Source organism: Salmo trutta, chromosome 13 (genome assembly GCF_901001165.1).
Source record: "Salmo trutta chromosome 13, fSalTru1.1, whole genome shotgun sequence".
NCBI classification, from domain to species: Eukaryota; Metazoa; Chordata; class Actinopteri; order Salmoniformes; family Salmonidae; genus Salmo; species Salmo trutta.
Genome location: NC_042969.1, coordinates 30,978,708 through 31,001,565, shown reverse-complemented (window position 1 = coordinate 31,001,565; position 22,858 = coordinate 30,978,708). Strand labels below are relative to the sequence as shown.

The 22,858-nt window shown below is 48.4% G+C and overlaps 1 protein-coding gene across 4 annotated transcripts in view; it reads right to left on the bottom strand.

Moving 5' to 3' along the window:
- The window catches only part of LOC115205632 (transcription factor COE1-A), a 107,497-nt gene that overhangs the window by 26,997 nt on the left and 57,642 nt on the right, over positions 1–22,858 (bottom strand). For all 4 annotated transcript variants that reach the window (XM_029771815.1, XM_029771816.1, XM_029771814.1 and 1 more), the window contains exons 7-10: positions 10,100–10,181; positions 9,793–9,934; positions 5,984–6,114; positions 4,131–4,257 (exon numbers count right to left, since the gene is read on the bottom strand). In XM_029771815.1, the coding sequence (XP_029627675.1) occupies positions 4,131–4,257; positions 5,984–6,114; positions 9,793–9,934; positions 10,100–10,181 (482 nt within the window). The remainder of the gene's footprint in view (positions 1–4,130; positions 4,258–5,983; positions 6,115–9,792; positions 9,935–10,099; positions 10,182–22,858) is intronic.

Below are 22,858 nucleotides of genomic sequence, written 5' to 3'. Positions count from 1 at the left end.
TTAAGACATGAAGGTCAGTCAATACGGAACATTTCTAGAACTTCTAGAAAGTTTTTTCAAGTGCAGTCACAAAAACCATCAAGCGCTATGATGAAACTGGTTCTCATGAGGACTGCCACAGGAAAGGAACACCCAGAGTTACCTCTGCTGCAGAAAACAAGTTCATTAGAGTTAATTGCACCTCAGATTGCAGCCCAAATAAATGCTTCACAGAGTTCAACTAACATCAGCTGATCAATAGAGACTGCGTGAATCAGGCCTAAATGGTTGAATTGCTGCAAAGAAACCACTACTAAAAGACACCGATAATAAGAAGAGACTTGCTTGGGCCAAAAAACACAAGCAATGGACATTCGACCGGTGGAAATCTGTCCTTTGGTCTGATGAGTCAAAATTTGAGATTTTTGGTTCCAACATCTTTCTCTTTGTGAGATGCAGAGTAAGTGAACAGATGATCTCTGCATGTGTCGTTTCCACCGTGAAGCGTGGAGGAGGTGTGATGGTGTGGTGGTGCTTTTCTGGTGACACTGTTAGTGATTTATTTAGAATTCAAGGCACACTTAACCATCATGGCTACCACGTCATTCTGCAACAATACGCCATCCCATCTGGTTTGCGCTTAGTGGGACTATCATTTGTTTTTCAACAGGACAGTGACCCAAAACACACCTCTAGGCTGTGTAAGGGCTATTTGACCTAGAAGGAGAGTGATGGAGTGCTCCATCAGATGACCTGGCCTCCACAATCACCCGACCTCAACCCAATTTATATGGTTTAGGATGAGTTGGACCGCAGAGTGAAGGAAAACCAGTGCTCAGCATATGTGGGAACTCATTCAAGACTGTTGGAAAAGCATTCCAGGTGAAGCTGGTTGAGAGAATGCAAAGATTGTGCAAAGCTGTCAACAAGGCAAAGGGTGGCTACTTTGAAGAATCTCAAATATAAAATATATTTAGATTTGTTTAACACTTTTTTGGTTACTACATGATTCCATATGTGTTATTTCATAGTTTTGATGTCTTCACTATTATTCTATAATGTGGAAAATAGTAAAAATAAAGAAAAAACCTTTAATGAGTTGGTGTGTCCAAACTTTTGACTGGTACTGTATATGCAGTATATTTATATTACGGAATCTGACATTGCTCGTTCTGGTATTTCGTAACTTATTTCCTTTCATATCTGGGGATTTGTGTGCACAGTTTTGTATTGTTAAGTACCACTGTTAGACCTAGAAACATAAGCATTTCGCTGCACCTGCGATAATATCTGCTAAATATGTGTACACGACCAATAACATTTTGTTCGATTTATATGTGCTCCAGCAGCAGGGTCTTTTAATATCAGCAGTGATAAGCGGTTGCTAAGCGTGGTGGCGACTGCATTCTGAAGAGGAAAGGATTGACTTCTGAACGAGAGATGTTCATCATCATGCACCTCCAAAATGCATCCCAAATGGCATCCTATTACCTATATAGAGGATTACTTTTAATCAGGACCCATAGGGCTCATGTCAAAAGGATTGCACTATACAGGGAATAGGGTGCCATTTGGGACACAAACCCAATCTATAGCCAGAAGCCTGCCAGCACTTCACAGCTCTTTACAGCCCCTAACAGACCTCACAGGATTACAGCATTACATCTCTGCCTGGAGGAAGGGCTTGTAGCTTCTTTGATGAATGGTGATACATGTAAATGGACTTGTAGAAGAGAGAGAGAGAGAGAGAGAGAGAGAGGGAAGGAGAGAAAAGCAGGCTGCCCAGAATAAAAACTGCTTTACGTGTGAATAGGGATGTGAAAATACACCCAGTTTCCTTTTCTCTACCCGTTCCCTGTTCTGTGTGTGTGTACAGTCATGGCCAAAAGTTTTGAGAATGACACAAATTATAATTTTCACAAAGTCTGTTGCCTCAGTTTGTATGATGGCAATTTGCATATACTCCAGAATGTTATGAAGAGTGATCAGATGAATTGCAATTAATTGCAAAGTCTCTCTTTGCCATAAAAATGAACTGAATCCCCCAAAAACATTTCCACTGCATTTCAGCCCTGCCACAAAAGGACCAGTTGACATCATGTCAGTGATTATCTCGTTAACACAGGTATGAGTGTTGACGAGGATAAGGCTGAAGATCACTCTGTCATGCTGATTGAGTTCGAATAACAGACTGGAAGCTTCAAAAGGAGGGTGGTGCTTGGAATCATTGTTCTTCCTCTGTCAATCATGGTTACCTGCAAGGAAACATGTGCCGTCATCATTGCTTTGCACAAAAAGGGCTTCACAGGCAAGGATATTGCTGCCAGTAAGATTGCACCTAAATCAACCATTTATCGGATCATCAAGACCTTCGAGGAGAGCGGTTCAATTGTTGTGAAGAAGGCTTCAGGGCGCCCAAGAAAGTCCAGCATGCGCCAGGACCGTCTCCTAAAGTTGATTCAGCTGCCGGATCGGGGCACCACCAGTACAGAGCTTTCCCATGAATGGCAGCAGGCAGGTGTGATTGCATCTGCACGCACAGTGAGGCGAAGACTTTTGGAGGATGGCCTGGTGTCAAGAAGGGCAGCAAAGAAGCCACTTCTCTCCAGGAAAAACATCAGGGACAGACTGATATTCTGCAAAAGGTACAGGGATTGGACTGCTGAGGACTGGGGTAAAGTCCTTTTCTCTGATGAATCCCCTTTCCAATTGTTTGGGCATCCGGAAAAAAGCTTGTCCGGAGAAGACAAGGTGAGCGCTACCATCAGTCCTGTGTCATGCCAACAGTAATGAATGCTGAGACCATTCATGTGTGGGGTTGCTTCTCAGCCAAGGGAGTGGGCTTACTCACAATTTTGCCTAAGAACACAGCCATGAATAAAGAATGGTACCAACCCATCCTCCGAGAGCAACTTCTCCCAACCATCCAGGAACAGTTTGGTGATGAACAATGCCTTTTCCAGCACCTTGCCATAAGGCAAAAGGGATATCTAAGTGGCTCGGGGAACAAGACATCGATATTTTGGGTCCATGGCCAGGAAACTCCCTAGACCTTAATCCCATTGAGAGCTTGTGGTCAATCCTCAAGAGGCGGGTGGACAAACAAAAACCCACAAATTCTGACAAACTCCAAGCATTGATTATGCAAGAATGGGCTCCCATCAGTCAGGATGTGGCCCAGAAGTTAATTGACAACATGCCAGGGCGGATTGCAGAGGTCTTGAAAAGAGTCAACACTGCAAATATTGACTCTTTGCATCAACTTCATGTAATTGTCAATAAAACCTTTGACACTTATGAAATGCTTGCAATTATACTTCAGTATTCCATACTAACATCTGACAAAAATATCTAAAAACACTGAAGCAGCAAACTTTGTGGAAATTAATATTTGTGTCATTCTCAAAACTTTTGGCAACGACTGTACAGTATGTGTGTCTGTGTGTTTCTCTCTCTCTCTGTGTGTGTTTCTCTCTCTCTCTCTGTGTGTGTGTGTGTGTGTGTGTGTGTGTGTGTGCGTGCGTGCGTGCGTGTGTGTGTGTGTTTATTCCAGTAGTAGCAGCAGTATTGTGTGTGTGATGAATTAATTAGGTCTGTGAGCAGGCAGCATGTGGTTCCTCTCCCTAACACAAGTTGATTAGTGATACCAGCTGTCCCCAGTGTGTGTGTGAATGTGTATGTGTGTGTGTGTGTATGTCAATGTGCCATTCCCTTGCCAGCTGCCAGGCCACACCATGCCAGTCCTATATGATTACCCACTGGCACTAAACCCAGACTGGAGCCAACCACCAACCAGGAGGCCAAGATGGCCGACCATGGTAATCCCATAGTCCCTTCTACCCTTCTCCTATCTCCTCTCCTTTCCTCCCATTTCATTGCTCCTCACTCCCCTCTCTCCCCACTCCTCTCTTATCCCTCTCCTCTCTCCCCCTCTCCTTTCATTTCTCCTCACTCCCCTCTCTCCTCTCCCCACTCCCCTCTCTCCCCTTTCTCCCCTCTTCTCTCATCTCTCCCCCTCTCCTCTCCTCCCCAGTGTATATGCTAAATTAAGGTGTATTTACCTGGGAATATATAGCGTCAGGTGTGTTAAATTAAGGTGTATTTACCTGGGAATATGTAGCGTCAGGTGTGTTAAATTAAGGTGTATTTACCTGTGTATATGAAGCGTCCAGGTGTGCCCTTGCAGAACTGTTTAGATTTGTATGACAGCGTGACCTCTACAACCCCGGGGATGTGTCTTGGGGGAGTCTGCACCCGGATGGCGTGGGCTGTGATGAGCTACGGAGGGGGACAGGGGACAAAAGAAGGTTGTAATATTACATATCTACTTCACTTGTCATTACAGACCCCATAACATTTTGGGGCTCCAGAGTTGCGCAACGGTCTAAGGCACTGCACCTCAGTGCTAGAGGCGTCACTACAGACCCTGGTTCGATTCTAGGCTGTATCACAACCGGCCGTGATTGGGAGTCCCATAGGGTGTCGGACAATTGGCCCAGCGTTGTCCGAGTTTGGCCGGTGTATTCATTGTATCTCATTGTAAATAAGAATTTGTTCTTAACTGACATAGTTTAAAAAAGGTTAAGTAAAATTTTTATAAAAACAAGTTCTATACAGTGCCTTCGGAAAGTATTCAGACCCCTAGACTTTTTCCACATTTTGTTAGGTTACAGCCTTCTTCTAAAAATGTTGACATAGTTTTTCCCCTCATCAATGTACAACAATACCCCATATTGACAAAGCAAAAATAGATTTTTAGATTTTTTTGAAAAAATAAAAAAAATAAAAACTGAAATATCACATTTACATCAGACCCTTTCCTCAGTACTTTGTTGAAGCACCTTTGGCAGCGATTTCAGCCTTGAGTCTTCTTGGGTATGACGCTACAAGCTTGGCACACCTGTATTTGGGGAGTTTCTCCCATTCTTCTCTGCAGATCCTCTCAAGCTCTGTCAGGTTGGATGGGGAGCGTTGATGTACAGCTATTTTCAGGTCTCTCCAGAGATGTTTGATTGAGTTCAAGTCTGGGCTCTGGCCGGGCCACTCAAGGACATTCAGAGACTTGTCCCGAAGCCTTGCCTGTCTGCTAAGGGTCGTTGTCCTGTTGGAAAGTGAACCTTTCGCCCCAGTCTGAGGTCCTGAGCACTCTGGAACAGGTTTTCATCAAGGATCTCTCTGTACTTTGCTCCGTTCATCTTTCCCTCAACCCTGACTAGTCTCCCAGATCCTGCCGCTGAAAGACATCCCCACAGCATGATGCTGCCACCACCATGCTTCACCTTAGGGATGGTGCCAGGTTTTCCACAGACATGACTCTTGGCATTCAGCACAAAGAGTTCAATCTTGGTTTCATCAGACCAGACAATCTTGTTTCTCACGGTGTGAGAGTCCTTTAGGTGGGTTTTGGCAAACTCCAAGCGGGCTGTCATATACCTTTTACTGAGGAGTGGCTTCCGTCTGGCCACTCTACCATAAAGGCCTGATTGGTTGAGTGCTACAGAGATGGTTGTCCTTACGGAAGATTCTCCCATCTCCACAGAGGAACTCTGGAGCTCTGTCAGTGACCATCGGGTTCTTGGCCAGCTCCCTGACTAAGGATCTTCTTCCCCGATTGCTCAATTTGGCCAGTCGACCAGCTCCAGAAAGAGTCTTGGGGGTTCCAAACTTCTAACCCTCACCCTAACCTTAACCCCAAAAAACCCTATTTAACCCTAACCCTAGCTCCTAACCCTAACTTTTAACGTAATTCTAACCTTAACCCTAAACCCCCAGAAATAGCACTTGACCTCGTGAGGACTAACAGAATGTCCCCAGTTGGTGAAATTTTTGTTTGTTCACTATTTTTAGTTAAACAAACAAACACACACACACACACACACACACACACACACACACACACACACACACACACACACACACACACACACACACACACACACACACACACACACACACACACACACACACAAACACACACACAGAGAGAGATTAATGTGCTACTGACCTCACTCCAGACCAGCATGGTACCAAATATGACCTGAAGTCCATCAAAGAAGTTTTCTCCAATGATAATGACTGTAGCCCCGCCTGTAGTCCAGCCCTCACTGGGGCTGATGGCCTTGATACAAGGGGTGGCTGTTGAGGGATGGGGGAATGGGGGGAGGGAGGGAGGGGGGAAGGAGATCAGAAATATAGCTATAACTCACACAGTACAGTTTCTCCCTTCTGATTGCTTCTATGAAGATAAAAACTAAATTCTCCAATTCATAAGCAGGTCTGCTGTGAGGCTTAATACTGACCCCTGGATCTTATGATTACAGGCTTTACATTACTGGATCAGATTGGAGAAAAGAACAGCAGTGGAATTACAAATAAATAATAAATAAAGGCTTAATCTCCTCTACTTTACAGATCCTCAGCTTGTCAGACATGATGTCATTCTCCAAAGCAGGGTAATCCACTTTACTACAGAATGACTTCTGCTCTTTCCCCATCTCTCTTCTGCCTCTCTCTCTTTCTTTACCCTCCTCTCTCTCCGTCATCATTCCCTTTCCTCTCTCTTCACTCTCCTCTCTCTCCCCTCCCTCCTCTGCCTCTCTCCCTTTTCATCTCTCCTCCTCTTCATCCTGCAAGTATTTTCATCGACCCTGATGGTGTGTGTGTGTGTGTGTGTGTGTGTGTGTGAGTCAACCAGATGGTGAAACATGAATCCATGTGATAAGATTAACATTTGGGGTCTTCCTCTCTGCCATCTGTTGTGTTCGTTGCTCATCTAGTACTGCCTATCGCAAGCCCTGATACCGCAATACATATCATTGTGCGCTGATTGCCTAGTACTGCCTCAAACAGGCCCTGATACTTCACAAAACACTTAGAGGTCCTCATCTCCTCTCCTCTCCTCTCCTCTCCTCTCCTCTCCTCTCCTCTCCTCTCCTCTCCCATGCATCTTTCTTCTCTCTGTTCCACTTCTTCCTCCATCTCTACTCTCACACCTATCCTCTCTCCCCCACACTCCCTGACTCTCTTCCCTGTAATGTTCTGTTCTCCCTGACTCTCTTCCCTGTAATGTTCTGTTCTCACTGACTCTCTTCCCTGTAATGTTCTGTTCTCACTGACTCTCTTCCCTGTAATGTTCTGTTCTCCCTGACTCTCTTCCCTGTAATGTTCTGTTCTCACTGACTCTCTTCCCTGTAATGTTCTGTTCTCCCTGACTCTCTTCCCTGTAATGTTCTGTTCTCCCCCACTCTCTTCCCTGTAATGTTCTGTTCTCACTGACTCTCTTCCCTGTAATGTTCTGTTCTCCCTGACTCTCTTCCCTGTAATGTTCTGTTCTCCCTGACTCTCTTCCCTGTAATGTTCTGTTCTCACTGACTCTCTTCCCTGTAATGTTCTGTTCTCCCTGACTCTCTTCCCTGTAATGTTCTGTTCTCACTGACTCTCTTCCCTGTAATGTTCTGTTCTCCCTGACTCTCTTCCCTGTAATGTTCTGTTCTCCCCCACTCTCTTCCCTGTAATGTTCTGTTCTCCCCCACTCTCTTCCCTGTAATGTTCTGTTCTCCCTGACTCTCTTCCCTGTAATGTTCTGTTCTCACTGACTCTCTTCCCTGTAATGTTCTGTTCTCACTGACTCTCTTCCCTGTAATGTTCTGTTCTCCCTGACTCTCTTCCCTGTAATGTTCTGTTCTCCCTGACTCTCTTCCCTGTAATGTTCTGTTCTCCCTGACTCTCTTCCCTGTAATGTTCTGTTCTCACTGACTCTCTTCCCTGTAATGTTCTGTTCTCACTGACTCTCTTCCCTGTAATGTTCTGTTCTCCCCCTGCTCTATTCCTCCTTCTATTCCTTCTTTCCTCCCTCTCCATATGGGCCCTGGTGTAAAATACTACACCATATAGGGAATAGGGTGCCATTTGGGACACAGACCTAAAAAATAGTCATCACAGCGACTTAAAACTTAACGCTGAATCTTAATGTAATCTAGTGTGCGCTATCACCCAAATCCAGTCGTAGTTTGATCATGATGGTCCCTGGGGTTGAGGTCGTTCCACACAGGAAAAATATGTTCCTGTTATTTACCGTCAGGGAAAAGATAATGAGAATCTAACTGGATTACTTTGAGTTGGAGGAATCTGAGCAGGCTCTAAATCATTGCAAAGTATTAGGGGTTTTGGCGTGTGTGTGTGTGTGTTTTTGTTTGTGTGTGTGTGTGTGTGTGTGTGTGTGTGTGTGGTGTGTGTGTGTGTGTGTGTGTGTGTGTGTGTGTGTGTGTGTGTGTGTGTGTGTGTGTGTGTGTGTATGTGTGTGTGTGTGCGTGATCGAGCATGCTTGTGTGAGTTAACCTGGGAAAAGCTTTGGGGGGAGAGAGAGAGAGAGAGAGGCTGGAGGATAAACCCAGCCAGGTCTCATAGGAAATAAGCTCAGCGTTGTCTTTAAGCTTCCTGGGGCCTCATAAGAACCATAGTCCTGCTACGACACATGGTCCTCATAAGACACTATGGCAGTTCTAACAAGAGCCGGCCACTGGGGGAATACAGGATTCACTGCTACTCTCATCGTCTCAGAGGGAAAAGGGAGGAGAGGAGAGGGGGGAGAAGAGAGGAAAATGAAGGCGAGGAGAGGGGGGAGAAGAGAGGAAAAGGAAGGAGAGGAGAGGCGGGAGAAGAGAGGAAAATGAAGGAGAGGAGAGGGGGAGAAGAGAGGAAAAGGAAGGCGAGGAGAGGGGGGAGAAGAGAGGAAAAGGAAGGAGAGGAGAGGGGGGAGAAGAGAGGAAAAGGAAGGAGAGGAGAGGGGGGAGAAGAGAGGAAAAGGAAGGAGAGGAGAGGGGGGAGAAGAGAGGAAAAGGAAGGAGAGGAGAGGGGAGGGGGAGAGGAAAAGGAAGGAGAGGAGAGGGGGGAGAAGAGAGGAAAAGGAAGGAGAGGAGAGGGGGGAGAAGAGAGGAAAAGGGAGGAGAGGAGAGGGGGGAGAAGAGAGGAAAATGAAGGCGAGGAGAGGGGGGAGAAGAGAGGAAAAGGAAGGAGAGGAGAGGGGAGGGGGAGAGGAAAAGGGAGGAGAGGGGGGAGAAGAGAGGAAAATGAAGGCGAGGAGAGGGGGGAGAAGAGAGGAAAAGGGAGGAGAGGAGAGGGGGGAGAAGAGAGGAAAATGAAGGCGAGGAGAGGGGGGAGAAGAGAGGAAATGGAAGGAGAGGAGAGGGGGGAGAAGAGAGGAAAATGAAGGCGAGGAGAGGGGGGAGAAGAGAGGAAAAGGAAGGAGAGGGGGGAGAAGAGAGGAAAAGGGAGGAGAGGAGAGGGGGGAGAAGAGAGGAAAAGGAAGGAGAGGAGAGGGGGGAGAAGAGAGGAAAAGGAAGGAGAGGAGAGGGGGGAGAAGAGAGGAAAATGAAGGAGAGGAGAGGGGGGAGAAGAGAGGAAAATGAAGGCGAGGAGAGGGGGGAGAAGAGAGGAAAAGGGAGGAGAGGAGAGGGTGGAGAAGAGAGGAAAATGAAGGTTAGGAGAGAGTGGAGAAGAGAGGAAAATGAAGGAGAGGAGAGGGGGGGAGAAGAGAGGAAAAGGAAGGAGAGGAGAGGGGGGAGAAGAGAGGAAAATGAAGGTTAGGAGAGGGTGGAGAAGAGAGGAAAATGAAGGAGAGGAGAGGGTGGAGAAGAGAGGAAAATGAAGGCGAGGAGAGGGGGGAGAAGAGAGGAAAAGGGAGGAGAGGAGAGGGGGGAGAAGAGAGGAAAATGAAGGCGAGGAGAGGGGGGGAGAAGCGAGAGAAATAAAGTGAGGGAAGAGGGAGGTAGTGATAGAGTTGAGGAGGGAGAAAAAGATAGAGAGAGAGTTTACCATGCTCCAGGTACGAGGGTGTTCCTTCTGAGGGGTCTTGTCTCCTGGCCCGGCGACCGTGTTTAGAGTTGTTGTGGACAAACATGTTGTCAGACACAGAAAGGACATGACCGTCCACACTCACCGTGGTAGACACCACCACCTGGGACAGACAGGGACAGGAGGCACAAAAGACATAGAGGAAAAGGGGACAGGGGAACAGACAAGGACACGTGAGACAGGACCTGAAAGCTACCATCAAACAGCATTACCGTTGTGTCTAATGAAATGATGTAAAATTAGGCTTTTATGGCTCTCTCTCTCCCACCTGAAAGCGTCTCATGTCTCGTGGGTTCCCTGCATTCTTCAGACAGTTCTGGTTGCATTTCAGGAAGAACTTGAGGAAGAACCTGGAGAGAGAGAAGACCAGAAAACAGTCTCATGCATCAGCGCTTTTGTTTCTTGACTTAATAGAGCTGCGTTTAATCAGACAGCAATGAGAGCAGCAGCGCACTGTCTGTGTGTGTGTACCCCACAGCGTGTTGTGATGCAGTTGTGCAGTAGTTAGAGGGAAGGTGCATGCCTACTTCCCACCTGCTTGTAACCCTCTTGCTTACAGCTTGCTGCCGCTGGCTAGCACTTGTGGCAAACCGGGAAGCAAGCTCTGCATGTTAGCCTTCACTTGCCAGTATACAGCCTCTCCTTCACCAAGACTCCTGCCGGACCTCCTCGTGGTAACACACGTTAGCTGGGCGTCCCCATTGCTCCAGGCTCACTCGGCAGGGGATCTCGGAGCTACAGCGGTACCCAGAGGTGCAGTGCACAGGCCCACATTATGTGGACACGCCCTGGCATCGGCCAACCACCATGCCACTGCCTTGTGGGTAATTCTGGGAAGACAGAGTTTATGGGAGCTCAACCTGAGAGAAAAGTAACATGCTGGCAGCATGCAACAGGCGGTGCTTCGACGGAGGTGCTGGTCGTCTTGGATTTTTCTCCATGTCACCAGAGCCCATTCCAACAGCGAAGAAATTATGTTGGGACAAGCACATCCCCTATGTCCCCTATGTGCCCTATGTCTCCTATGTCTCCTATGTCCCCTATGTGCCCTATGTCTCCTATGTCTCCTATGTCCCCTATGTCTCCTATGTCCCCTATGTGCCCTATGTCTTCTATGTCCCCTATGTCTCCTATGTCCCCTATGTGCCCTATGTCTCCTATGTCCCCTATGTCCCCTATGTCACTCAGCGTGCAGGTATCCACTACTGCTCTTCAGCGAGTTCCACCTAGACTTCCTGCACCATTAAAGTCTACTGGCGACGGGGTGCTTGGTAACGGGGGCAGGACTGAATGATCAGGAAGCTCCTAGCCAGGCACCTGCACGGTAACGGCATTGGTCATCAGCAGCTGGGATTTGAATGGCAGCTGCTCCAGGCAGACCGCTGTACGTCTGAGCAGACCGTTTTAGGAACCACACTTCGCATCCCGGCTGGGGAAAGGCCTAGAAAAGGTGTCCTAAATATTGCCCACTCTAAATCTCCTAGATAGGCTACCGCACCTATCAGGGCATTCTGTTTCAGTGGTTGAAAACTAAATAAGAAGAAATATGTCCCCTTACAACTAGCAACATGTAACATAAGGACTCTCTTGGACTCGAGCCATGGCGCCGAAAGGCCCGAAACGAAGGACTGCACTCACCGCAGCAGAGCTGAAGCAATACACCATCGCTGTTCTCTGTGAGACCAGACTCCTGGGTGAAGGGTCACTCAGGGAGGAAAGAGAGGACTACACTTGAAAAGGATACCCCCCAGAAGAGCAACATCTGCATGGCTGGGGCATTGCCGTGAAGAACTTCCCACCTGACAACTCTCACAGAAACAACAACTGGCATAAGCGAAAGACTACTGCCACACAAAGACTGCTTTTATGAAATGCTGGACGAGGCCCTCCACAGAGTACCCAAAAATGATCAAATATTGTCATTGAGTGACTTCAACGCATGAGTGGGGAGATATAGTGAGATATGGAGTGGTATTATAGGACAACACTGCGTTGGTCATGCCAATGCAAATGGATTGAGATTTCTAATCCTTTGTCTTGAACATGAACTCACCATCACCAACACCATGTTCCAAATGAAAAACAAATACAAAACCTCCTGGATGCACCTGTGATCAAAGCACTAGCACCTCATAGACTGGCTGTCATGTGCTCTGATATCAGGTATGTCCTAATTACGCCAGTTATGACATTTTGTTATGATGCCCTGAAGACCAACCATGGCCCAGCAAGTTGCTCTTTCTGTCCCCTCAGAAGTGCAGATGGGTCCACTCTCTTAAACGACCAGACAAAGATAGTCCAGAGGTGGGGTGGACTCTTTGAACCCCTCTTAAACTAGCCTAACCCAGTTGACTAATCAGTCCTGGAGGAGCTTCCAACCCTACTCACCATGCAGAGCCTTGATCTCCCACCCACCTTTTCTGAGATCTGAGCCGCCAACAGGTCACTGAAGAACAACAGAACTCCTGGACCTGACTCCATCCCTGCTGAGATCCTAAAACAGGGGGGCTATCTCTGTACCAGAGAAGTTCACCAGTTAATCTCTGAAATATGGAGATTTAAGTGTGGTACAAAAGGAGGGATGCAAATATTGTCACCATATACAAAAACAACGGGGACAAATCCATCTGCGGAAAAAGCAGGGGGCATATCCATCCTTGCAGTTGCTGGAAAAGTCTTGGCAAAGGTCATGCTTAGCAGACTCATTGACACCATCACTAAAGACCTGCTACCTTAGTCCCAGTGCGGCTTCAGAAAGAATAGAAGCACGGTGGACATGATCTTCAGTACACGCCAACTGCAGGAAAAGTGCAGTGAACAGAAACAAGACCTGTGGACCTGTCCAAAACCCTTCAACACAGTACACCATGAACTCCATTGGAAGGTCCTCCTGCAGTATGGTTGCCCTGGGGAATTTGTGAACATTCTGTATCAGTTCCATGAGGGAATGGTGGCCAGAGTAACTGTTTGAGGTCAAGAGTCGGCACTGGTGTGAGGCAAGGGGAACCGTTTGAAGTTGGCACTGGTGTGAGGCAAGGGGAACCGTTTGGAGTTGGCACTGGTGTGAGGCAAGGGGAACCGTTTGGAGTTGGCACTGGTGTGAGGCAAGGGGAACCGTTTGGAGTTGGCACTGGTGTGAGGCAAGGGGAACCGTTTGGAGTCGGCACTGGTGTGAGGCAAGGGTGTGTGCTTGCACTGGCCTATTCAACGTCTTCTTCCCGTGTGTCACAACACTCCGGCACAAAGACAAGGAAACAGAGGGGGTGACCCTGGACTTCAGATTGTATGGAAACCTATTCAACATTAGAAGGCTCCAAACTGCCAGAAAGCTCAAATCTGAACGTGTACTTGAGCTACATTTACATTTACATTTAAGTAATTTAGCAGACGCTCTTATCCAGAGCGACTTACAAATTGGTGCATTCACCTTATGATATCCAGTGGAACAACCACTTTACAATAGTGCATCTAAATCTTTTAAGGGGGGGGTTAGAAGAATTACTTTATCCTATCCCAGGTATTCCTTAAAGAGGTGGGGTTTCAGGTGTCTCCGGAAGGTGGTGATTGACTCCACTGTCCTGTGAGGGACACGGATAACTACGTTCATGGCCCATACCCCAGAAGCTGTAAAAGCCACCCTCACAGCAACTGTAAGACCATACAGCAACCAGTACCTACAAACCAAAGTTGCAGTCCACCAGGCAGTGTGTGTATCTACACTCCTTTATGGATGTGGAACATGGACAGTCCATGTACTTAGTGATCCTACAAAGAACCAACTGCAGGAGCATTGAGGCATCCTTCACACACCACCAGCTCAGAAGGCTTGGCCATAGCATCCTGATGCCAGAGGATTGCCTGCCGCAAAAGATGCTGTAGGGACAGCTGCAACTGTGAAAGATGCTGGAGGGACAGATGCAACTGGGAAAGATGCTGTAGGGACAGCTGCAACTGGGAAATACGCTGTATGGACAGTTGCAACTGGGAAAGATGCTGTAGGGACAGCTGCAACTGGAAACAATGCTGTAGGGAAAGACGCTGTAGGGACAGCTGCAACTGGGAAATACGCTGTAGGGACAGTTGCAACTGGGAAAGATGCTGTAGAGACAGCTGCAACTGGAAACAATGCTGTAGGGAAAGACGCTGTAGGGACAGCTGCAACTGGGAAAGATGCTGTAGGGACAGCTGCAACTGGAAACAATGCTGTAGGGAAAGACGCTGTAGGGACAGCTGCAACTGGGAAAGATGCTGTAGGGACAGCTGCAATGGTCAAAGATGCTGTAGGGACTGCTGCAACTGGGAAAGATGCTGTAGGGACAGCTGCAACTATGAAAGATGCTGCAGGGACAGCTGGAACTGGGAAAGATGCTGTAGGGACAGCTGCAACTGGGAAATATGCTGCAGGGACAGCTGCAACTGGGAAATATGCTGCAGGGACAGCTGCAACTGGGAAAGATGCTGTAGGGACAGCTGCAACTGTGAAAGATGCTGTAGGGACAGCTGCAACTGTGAAAGATGCTGTAGGGACAGCTGCAACTGGGAAAAATGCTGTAGGGACAGCTACAACTGTGAAAGATGCTGTAGGGACAGCTGCAACTGGGAAAGATGCTGTAGAGACAGCTGCAACTGGGAAAGATGCTGTAGAGACAGCTGCAACTGTGAAAGATGCGGTAGGGACAGCTGCAACTGTGAAAGATGCTGTAGGGACAGGTGCAACTGGGAAAATGCTGTAGGGACAGCTGCAACTGGGAAATACGCTGTAGGGACAGCTGCAACTGGAAACAATGCTGTAGGGAAAGACGCTGTAGGGACAGCTGCAACTGGGAAAGATGCTGTAGGGACAGCTGCAATGGTCAAAGATGCTGTAGGGACTGCTGCAACTTGGAAAGATGCTGTAGGGACAGCTGCAACTATGAAAGATGCTGTAGGAACAGCTGCAACTGGGAAAGATGCTGTAGGGACAGCTGCAACTGGGAAATATGCTGCAGGGACAGCTGCAACTAGGAAAGATGCTGTAGGGACAGCTGCAACTGTGAAAGATGCAGTAGGGACAGCTGCAACTGGGAAAGACGCTGTAGGGACAGTTGCAACTGGGAAAGATGCTGTAGGGACAGCTGCAACTGTGAAAGATGCTGTAGGGACAGCTGCAACTGGGAAAGATGCTGTAGAGACAGCTGCAACTGGGAAAGATGCTGTAGAGACAGCTGCAACTGTGAAAGATGCTGTAGGGACAGCTGCAACTGGGAAAGATGCTGTAGAGACAGCTGCAACTGGGAAAGATAATGTAGAGACAGCTGCAACTGGGAAAGATCCTGTAGGGACAGATGAAACTGGGAAAGGTGCTGCAGGGACATCTGCAACTGGGAAAGATGCTGTAGGGACAGTTGAAACTGGGAAAATGCTGTAGGGACAGCTGCATCTGGGAAAGATGCTGTAGGGACAGCTGCAACTGGGAAAGATGCTGTAGGGACAGATGCAACTGGGAAAGATGCTGTAGGGACAGCTGCAACTGTTGCAACTGCGAAAGATGCTGTAGGGACAGCTGCAACTGCTGCAACTGGCAAAGATGCTGTAGGGACAGCTGCAACTGGGAAATATGCTGTAGGGACAGCTGCAACTGCTGCAGCTGGGATTGATGCTGTAGGGACAGCTGCAACTGGGAAAGATGCTGTAGGGATAGCTGCATCTGGGAAAGATGCTGTAGGGACAGCTGCAACTGGGAAAGATGCTGTAGGGACAGATGCAACTGGGAAAGATGCTGTAGGGACAGCTGCATCTGGGAAAGATGCTGTAGGGACAGCTGCAACTGTGAAAGATGCTGTAGGGACTGCTGCTACTGGGAAAGATGCTGTAGGGACAGTTGCAACTGGGAAAGATGCTGTAGGGACAGATGCAACTGGGAAAGATGCTGTAGGGACAGCTGCAACTGTGAAAGATGCTGTAGAGACAGCTGCAACTGGGAAAGATCCTGTAGAGACAGCTGCAACTGAGAAAGATAATGTAGAGACAGCTGCAACTGGGAAAGATCCGGTAGGGACAGATGAAACTGGGAAAGGTGCTGCAGGGACATCTGCAACTGGGAAAGATGCTGTAGGGACAGGTGAAACTGGGAAAATGCTGTAGGGACAGCTGCATCTGGGAAAGATGCTGTAGGGACAGCTGCAACTGGGAAATACGCTGTAGGGACAGATGCAACTGGGAAAGATGCTGTAGGGACAGTTGCAACTGTTGCAACTGCGAAAGATGCTGTAGGGACAGCTGCAACTGCTGCAACTGGCAAAGATGCTGTTGGGACAGCTGCAACTGGGAAAAATGCTGTAGGGACAGCTGCAACTGCTGCAGCTGGGATTGATGCTGTAGGGACAGCTGCAACTGGGAAAGATGCTGTAGGGATAGCTGCATCTGGGAAAGATGCTGTAGGGACAGCTGCAACTGGGAAAGATGCTGTAGGGACAGATGCAACTGGGAAAGATGCTGTAGGGACAGCTGCATCTGGGAAAGATGCTGTAGGGACAGCTGCAACTGTGAAAGATGCTGTAGGGACTGCTGCTACTGGGAAAGATGCTGTAGGGACAGTTGCAACTGGGAAAGATGCTGTAGGGACAGATGCAACTGGGAAAGATGCTGTAGGGACAGCTGCAACTGTGAAAGATGCTGTAGGGACAGCTGAAACTGTGAAAGATGCTGTAGGGACTGCTGCAACTGGGAAAGATGCTGTAGGGACAGTTGCAACTGGGAAAGATGCTGTAGGGACAGATGCAACTGGGAAAGATGCTATAGGGAAAGCTGCAACTGCTGCAACTGGGAAAGATGCTGTAGGGACAGCTGCAACTGGGAAAGATGCTATAGGGACAGCTGCAACTGGGAAATATGCTGTAGGGACAGCTGCAACTGGGAAATATGCTGTAGGGACAGCTGCAACTGGGAAAGATGCTGTAGGGACAGCTGCAACTGGGAAATACGCTGTAGGGACAGATGCAACTGGGAAAGATGCTGTTTGGACAGTTGCAACTGTTGCAACTGCGAAAGATGCTGTAGGGACAGCTGCAACTGCTGCAACTGGCAAAGATGCTGTTGGGACAGCTGCAACTGGGAAATATGCTGTAGGGACAGCTGCAACTGCTGCAGCTGGGATTGATGCTGTAGGGACAGCTGCAACTGGGAAAGATGCTGTAGGGATAGCTGCATCTGGGAAAGATGCTGTAGGGACAGCTGCAACTGTGAAAGATGCTGTAGGGACTGCTGCTACTGGGAAAGATGCTGTAGGGACAGTTGCAACTGGGAAATACGCTGTAGGGACAGCTGCAACTGGAAACAATGCTGTAGGGAAAGACGCTGTAGGGACAGCTGCAACTGGGAAAGATGCTGTAGGGACAGCTGCAATGGTCAAAGATGCTGTAGGGACTGCTGCAACTTGGAAAGATGCTGTAGGGACAGCTGCAACTATGAAAGATGCTGTAGGAACAGCTGCAATTGGGAAAGATGCTGTAGGGACAGCTGCAACTGGGAAATATGCTGCAGGGACAGCTGCAACTAGGAAAGATGCTGTAGGGACAGCTGCAACTGTGAAAGATGCAGTAGGGACAGCTGCAACTGGGAAAGACGCTGTAGGGACAGTTGCAACTGGGAAAGATGCTGTAGGGACAGCTGCAACTGTGAAAGATGCTGTAGGGACAGCTGCAACTGGGAAAGATGCTGTAGAGACAGCTGCAACTGGGAAAGATGCTGTAGAGACAGCTGCAACTGTGAAAGATGCTGTAGGGACAGCTGCAACTGGGAAAGATGCTGTAGAGACAGCTGCAACTGGGAAAGATAATGTAGAGACAGCTGCAACTGGGAAAGATCCTGTAGGGACAGATGAAACTGGGAAAGGTGCTGCAGGGACATCTGCAACTGGGAAAGATGCTGTAGGGACAGTTGAAACTGGGAAAATGCTGTAGGGACAGCTGCATCTGGGAAAGATGCTGTAGGGACAGCTGCAACTGGGAAAGATGCTGTAGGGACAGATGCAACTGGGAAAGATGCTGTAGGGACAGCTGCAACTGTTGCAACTGCGAAAGATGCTGTAGGGACAGCTGCAACTGCTGCAACTGGCAAAGATGCTGTAGGGACAGCTGCAACTGGGAAATATGCTGTAGGGACAGCTGCAACTGCTGCAGCTGGGATTGATGCTGTAGGGACAGCTGCAACTGGGAAAGATGCTGTAGGGATAGCTGCATCTGGGAAAGATGCTGTAGGGACAGCTGCAACTGGGAAAGATGCTGTAGGGACAGATGCAACTGGGAAAGATGCTGTAGGGACAGCTGCATCTGGGAAAGATGCTGTAGGGACAGCTGCAACTGTGAAAGATGCTGTAGGGACTGCTGCTACTGGGAAAGATGCTGTAGGGACAGTTGCAACTGGGAAAGATGCTGTAGGGACAGATGCAACTGGGAAAGATGCTGTAGGGACAGCTGCAACTGTGAAAGATGCTGTAGAGACAGCTGCAACTGGGAAAGATCCTGTAGAGACAGCTGCAACTGAGAAAGATAATGTAGAGACAGCTGCAACTGGGAAAGATCCGGTAGGGACAGATGAAACTGGGAAAGGTGCTGCAGGGACATCTGCAACTGGGAAAGATGCTGTAGGGACAGGTGAAACTGGGAAAATGCTGTAGGGACAGCTGCATCTGGGAAAGATGCTGTAGGGACAGCTGCAACTGGGAAATACGCTGTAGGGACAGATGCAACTGGGAAAGATGCTGTAGGGACAGTTGCAACTGTTGCAACTGCGAAAGATGCTGTAGGGACAGCTGCAACTGCTGCAACTGGCAAAGATGCTGTTGGGACAGCTGCAACTGGGAAAAATGCTGTAGGGACAGCTGCAACTGCTGCAGCTGGGATTGATGCTGTAGGGACAGCTGCAACTGGGAAAGATGCTGTAGGGATAGCTGCATCTGGGAAAGATGCTGTAGGGACAGCTGCAACTGGGAAAGATGCTGTAGGGACAGATGCAACTGGGAAAGATGCTGTAGGGACAGCTGCATCTGGGAAAGATGCTGTAGGGACAGCTGCAACTGTGAAAGATGCTGTAGGGACTGCTGCTACTGGGAAAGATGCTGTAGGGACAGTTGCAACTGGGAAAGATGCTGTAGGGACAGATGCAACTGGGAAAGATGCTGTAGGGACAGCTGCAACTGTGAAAGATGCTGTAGGGACAGCTGAAACTGTGAAAGATGCTGTAGGGACTGCTGCAACTGGGAAAGATGCTGTAGGGACAGTTGCAACTGGGAAAGATGCTGTAGGGACAGATGCAACTGGGAAAGATGCTATAGGGACAGCTGCAACTGCTGCAACTGGGAAAGATGCTGTAGGGACAGCTGCAACTGGGAAAGATGCTATAGGGACAGCTGCAACTGGGAAATATGCTGTAGGGACAGCTGCAACTGGGAAATATGCTGTAGGGACAGCTGCAACTGGGAAAGATGCTGTAGGGACAGCTGCAACTGGGAAATACGCTGTAGGGACAGATGCAACTGGGAAAGATGCTGTAGGGACAGTTGCAACTGTTGCAACTGCGAAAGATGCTGTAGGGACAGCTGCAACTGCTGCAACTGGCAAAGATGCTGTTGGGACAGCTGCAACTGGGAAATATGCTGTAGGGACAGCTGCAACTGCTGCAGCTGGGATTGATGCTGTAGGGACAGCTGCAACTGGGAAAGATGCTGTAGGGATAGCTGCATCTGGGAAAGATGCTGTAGGGACAGCTGCAACTGTGAAAGATGCTGTAGGGACTGCTGCTACTGGGAAAGATGCTGTAGGGACAGTTGCAACTGGGAAAGATGCTGTAGGGACAGCTGCAACTGGGAAATATGCTGTAGGGACAGCTGCAACTGGGAAAGATGCTGTAGGGACAGCTGCAACTGTGAAAGATGCTGTAGGGACTGCTGCAACTGGGAAAGATGCTGTAGGGACAGTTGCAACTGGGAAAGATGCTGTAGGGACAGATGCAACTGGGAAAGATGCTATAGGGACAGCTGCAACTGCTGCAACTGGGAAAGATGCTGTAGGGACAGCTGCAACTGGGAAAGATGCTATAGGGACAGCTGCAACTGGGAAAGATGCTATAGGGACAGCTGCAACTGGGAAATATGCTGTAGGGACAGCTGCAACTGGGAAATATGCTGTAGGGACAGCTGCAACTGGGAAAGATGCTGTAGGGACAGCTGCAACTGCTGCAACTGGGAAAGATGCTGTATGGACAGCTGCAACTAGGAAAGATGCTGTAGAGACAGCTGCAACTGGTAAAAGATAAGGTAGGGACAGTTGCAACTGGAAAAGATGCTGTAGGGACAGATGCAACTGGGAAAGATGATATAGGGACAGCTGCAACTGCTGCAACTAGGAAAGATGCTGTAGAGACAGCTGCAACTGGTAAAAGATAAGGTAGGGACAGTTGCAACTGGGAAAGATGCTGTATGGACAGCTGCAACTAGGAAAGATGCTGTAGAGACAGCTGCAACTGGTAAAAGATAAGGTAGGGACAGTTGCAACTGGGAAAGATGCTGTAGGGACAGATGCAACTGGTAAAAGATAAGGTAGGGACAGTTGCAACTGGGAAAGATGCTGTAGGGACAGATGCAACTAGGAAAGATGCTGTAAAGACAGCTGCAACTGGTAAAAGATAAGGTAGGGACAGTTGCAACTGGGAAAGATGCTGTAGGTGGGCAGAAAAAGCAGCTAAAGGACCAACTGAAGACATCACTATAGGAGTGTGGGATAAACCCTGTCTCCCTCCACACCGTTGCTGCGGAACATTCCAGCTGGCACGGCCTCTGTCATCAAGGAGTGCAGTTGGCCGAGGAAAAAGGACTGAAAGTAGCTTGGCAACGCGACAGAAAAGACATATGACCGTGCCTGCATTGGCCTCAACGGGACAGGCCTTTGTTTGTGTGCTCTGTCTGTAGCAGACAGTGAGCATCCCACATTGGATTATACAGTCATCAGTGAAGCCACTAGCAGTAGTGGAAGTCATCATCGTATACGATGGACTACCTTCAGCAGTAAGTGTGTTTTTGTGTGTGTGTCCATGTGTGTCTGTGAGTATGTGTGTGTCTGTGCATCTGTGTGTGGTGTGAGTATGTGTGTCTGTGAGTATGTGTGTCTGTGTGTGGGTGTCTGTGTGTGAGTGTGTGTGTGGAGTGAGTGAGTGTGGTGTGTGTGTGTGTGTGTGTGTGTGGTGTGAGTGTGTGTGTGCATCCCTCTTTAGCCTGTGTTGTGGTGTGTTCAGTCTGTCAGATCTGTCTACAGTGAACAGCTGAGTGTTAGGATCTAAAGCCAGGAGCTACAGACATGGAAATTGTAGTCTGCTTGCTGTCCTCTCCAGTGTGTGTGTGTGTGTGTGTGTGTGTGTGTGTGTGTGTGTGTGTGTGTATGTGTGTGTGTGTGTGTGTGTATTTGTGTTTGTAATCATCCATGAAGAGGGCTATGTTTGGTACACATTTCCCTTGTGAGACCAGTCAAACGGACAGCAGTCTGACAGCAGCTGGACAGCAGCCTGACAGCAGCCTGACAGCAGCCGGACAGTAGCCGAACAGCAGCCGGATAGCAGCCGGTTAGCAGCAGGACAGCCGCCAGACACCAGCAGGACAGCAGCAGGGCAGCAGCAGGACAGCAGCCGGACAGCAGCCGGACAGCAGCCGGACAGCAGCCGGTTAGCAGCAGGACAGCAGCCGGACAGCAGCAGGACAGCAGCCGGACAGCAGCCGGTTAGCAGCAGGGGAGCAGCAGGACAGCAGCCGGACAGCAGCCAGACAGCAGCCGGTTAGCAGCAGGACAGCAGTCTGACAGCAGCAGGACAGCAGCCGGACCTCTAAGCTTCTGCTTTCACCTGTCTGATCTGATTCACCTATCCATCACCACTCTCTCTGTACTCAACAAATATAACTGTGTTGATAACTCTGCATTTATGATTCTGTCGCCTTACTCCCTTTATAGTGCACTACTATCGACCAGGGCCCATAATCACTGGTTCCAGGCAGTTTAGAGCTGCTAGTCTGCTACCATTGGACAACAGAGCTGCATATATTAACCACACAGAACATTACTAGGCCTACAGTATACCAATTTTCCTTTTTGGTTTAATGAAATAAAAACATCTCTCTCTCTCTCGTAATTACCCAGAGCAACACAAATGACTGTGGAAATGAATTTCTGTAATATGGCTGCATGGCCTCTTGGAGCCTGACGGTGGAATACACGAGCACACACGTACCTAAGCGCAAACACACACACACACACACACACACACACACACACACACACACACACACACACACACACACACACACACACACACACACACACACACACACACACACACACACACACACACACACACTTCCAAGCCCGGCGGCTGAAAGCAGGTGTGAATAATTACAAACACAGACGGCATATCTGGGATAATTGAATGATCACACGCTTTCATCAAATTATGAGGGGGATTATTTGTCACTTTAGTACAATGAAACACACAATCATCCTCCCACTCAGTTAAAAAATAAACCAATCAAAGCAGCAAAGCAATAATAATACAACTTTTCAGTAATCCCTGTAGCGACCAAAATATTATTCCAACTACAACTACTTCAGCTAACAAGAAAACTTCACCCCATCTTAGAGTGAATTTCCAAATGTACGGACGCCTCAAAGGGTCAATCCTCTGATCCACTGATCATGTAAGAACGGTGAGTTTGAGTGTCTGATAGCAAAACCGAAATGCCCTTGCTCCTTCTCTTCTCTGTCTCTTCGTCTTCATCATACTTCCTAACCTTTACCTCTTCAAACCTTCTTTTCTCTCTCCTCCATTCTCCCACTCTCTCCTCTATTCTCCTACTGTCTCTCCTCTATTCTCCCACTGTCTCTTCTCTATTAGCCTAATGTCTCTCCTCTATTCTCCTACTGTCTCTCCTCTATTCTCCTACTGTCTCTCTCCTCTATTCTCCTACTGTCTCTCCTCTATTCTCCTACTGTCTCTCCTCTATTCTCCC